Genomic DNA, 1,967 nt, shown 5'->3' on the forward strand with positions numbered 1-1,967 from the left:
ACGCCATCTCTCATCACATCGCTACAGTGTGCCCAACTCCACGCGCTTACTAGCGCTGCCTCTACTAATCTAATCCTAGTCCCAAAAATCCGTGGCAATTCAAAACGTGGGAACGCAAATAAACCTATTTAAGATAAATATTAACACGCCGCCGCCCTTGACAAATATGAAATATTTTCAAAGTACACGAGTCTCGACTTACACATTATCACATTACATCTGATGCAACACCAAAGAAAAGCTAAACATAAAAATTTTACATCTGCCTGTATAAGCTATTCCAACAATGGAGATACGTTTACTACTGATCTTTTATAAATTCCCTTATCCGTACGCACAGTAACCGCTCGCACTACTCCGTCTAGACCTGGATGTATTTCCACAACTCTTGCTAAAACCCATTTTAGCGGTACAGCTTTGTTATCTTTGAGCATGACAAGTTGTCCGACTGTAAACTCGATCTTAACTTCTACTTGTTCCTCTTCTGACAAATTGTCATAAATATTCAAGTCATAAATATTCCTTCTGCCAACGGGACCAGAAATGCTGTCTTATTTGCTGAATATGTTGTAGCCGTGAAAGTTTATTTGCCGCTACTTCCCGTATGTCACGTTCTGGATACGCTTGTAGATTTTCTCCTATTAGAAAATGACCTGGAGTTATTGCTTGCAGATCATTAGGATCATCTGATAAAGGAGTCAGAAGCCTTGAATTTAATATGGCCTCTATTTGAACCAAGACCGTTGTCATCTCGGAAACGGTAAGACAGGACTCTCTAATAGTATGCTTCAAGTGTAACTTCATGGAGCGTACCGTTGATTCCCATATGCCTCCAAAGTGTGGGGACCTTGCCGGTATGAAATGCCAGTCCAGTCTATTTTTTCAGCCGTCATCCACTCTTGTACGTTTTTCTTAAACTCTTCATCTTCCAATATCAATTGCAATTCCCGATCTGCTCCAATGAAATTTCGACCATTGTCGAAATTTCATTGGAGTACAGATTTTTCACCTTTCCTCTTCTCGCCACAAACCTCTTCATCGCAGCAAGAAAGGCTTCCGTTGTCAGATCTTCTACTAGTTCGATGTGCACTGCTTTTGTAGCCATACATACAAAAATAGCCACGTACGCTTTATAACGCTTGCAGTTTCGCCGAACTCGATCTCTCACGTAGAATGGGCCACAATAATCGACGCCAGTATTCCAGAAAGGCCTTGCCATATTAACTCGAACTGCCGGCAGTTGGCCCATAATTGGCCAGCTAGCCTTAGGGTTCACTTTGCGACATCCCACGCAGTTTCGTATCATTCTTTTAACCAAATTTTTTGCTAATATCGGCCAAAATTCTTCTCTTATTGCGCTTAACGTTGTTTGTGCGCCTGCGTGAAACAACTTTTTGTGATAATATGAAACCACCAGCTTGGTGAAATGATGACTTGAAAGAAGTATAATGGGATGCTTCATCTCTTCGAGTAGGTCGCATGCTTCAGTCTTCCTCCTACCCTCAATATTTTTTGTTTATTGAGAAATGGATATAATGCTAATAACTTTGAACTGCGAGAAACCTCATTGTTAATTTTCAACGTCTTTATATCGTCCTTGAACTTTTCAGTTTAAATCATCCTGACTAACACTACCTTAGCCTCGTCCATCTCCTTTACTGATAATGTTGACAACTTACGCTCGTTCTTTTTACGTTTTTTCAATAAGAGAAGAATTACACAGAAATCTTAAAACATATGCAGTTACACGCAATAACTTATTTAGCGCAGAATCTACTATATCTTTTACAATCTATGACGGGCTCTGGTATGATTGTCGTTATTGCCACTGCTTGTTTACGCCTTCAGGAATATTATCTTGCGGTAATTCTTCACCTTCCTTTGGCCACTCTTTCTTGTTTTTTCTAAGCCACTGAGGCCCTTCCCATCAAATCGTTGCCTGCAATAACTGTTCAGGAGTGGTGCCT

General features: G+C 40.5%; 1 protein-coding gene across 1 annotated transcript; it reads right to left on the reverse strand.

The window, feature by feature from the left end:
- Positions 1–275: 275 nt before the first annotated feature.
- Positions 276–1,462, reverse strand: LOC105456830. The gene is made up of 3 exons (XM_011701153.1): positions 1,032–1,462; positions 534–874; positions 276–484 (listed from the first exon to the last, which is right to left on the reverse strand). The coding sequence occupies exons 1-3, from the start codon at positions 1,460–1,462 to the stop codon at positions 276–278; spliced, it is 981 nt and encodes a 326-aa protein (XP_011699455.1).
- Positions 1,463–1,967: the final 505 nt, after the last annotated feature.

Source organism: Wasmannia auropunctata, unplaced genomic scaffold, assembly GCF_000956235.1.
Source record: "Wasmannia auropunctata unplaced genomic scaffold, wasmannia.A_1.0 LD335526.1, whole genome shotgun sequence".
Taxonomy (NCBI): Eukaryota; Metazoa; Arthropoda; class Insecta; order Hymenoptera; family Formicidae; genus Wasmannia; species Wasmannia auropunctata.

What these genes read in the sequence shown, in the direction of transcription:
- LOC105456830 (XM_011701153.1), bottom strand. Translation starts at nt 1,462, where the DNA reads ATGAAGCATCCCATTATACTTCTTTCAAGTCATCATTTCACCAAGCTG. An exon ending in TTTCTTGCTGCGATGAAGAG is followed by an intron (nt 875 to 1,031) that starts GTTTGTGGCGAG and finishes CTGAAAAAATAG; the next exon opens with ACTGGACTGGCATTTCATAC. An exon ending in AAGACAGCATTTCTGGTCCC is followed by an intron (nt 485 to 533) that starts GTTGGCAGAAGG and finishes ACAATTTGTCAG; the next exon opens with AAGAGGAACAAGTAGAAGTT.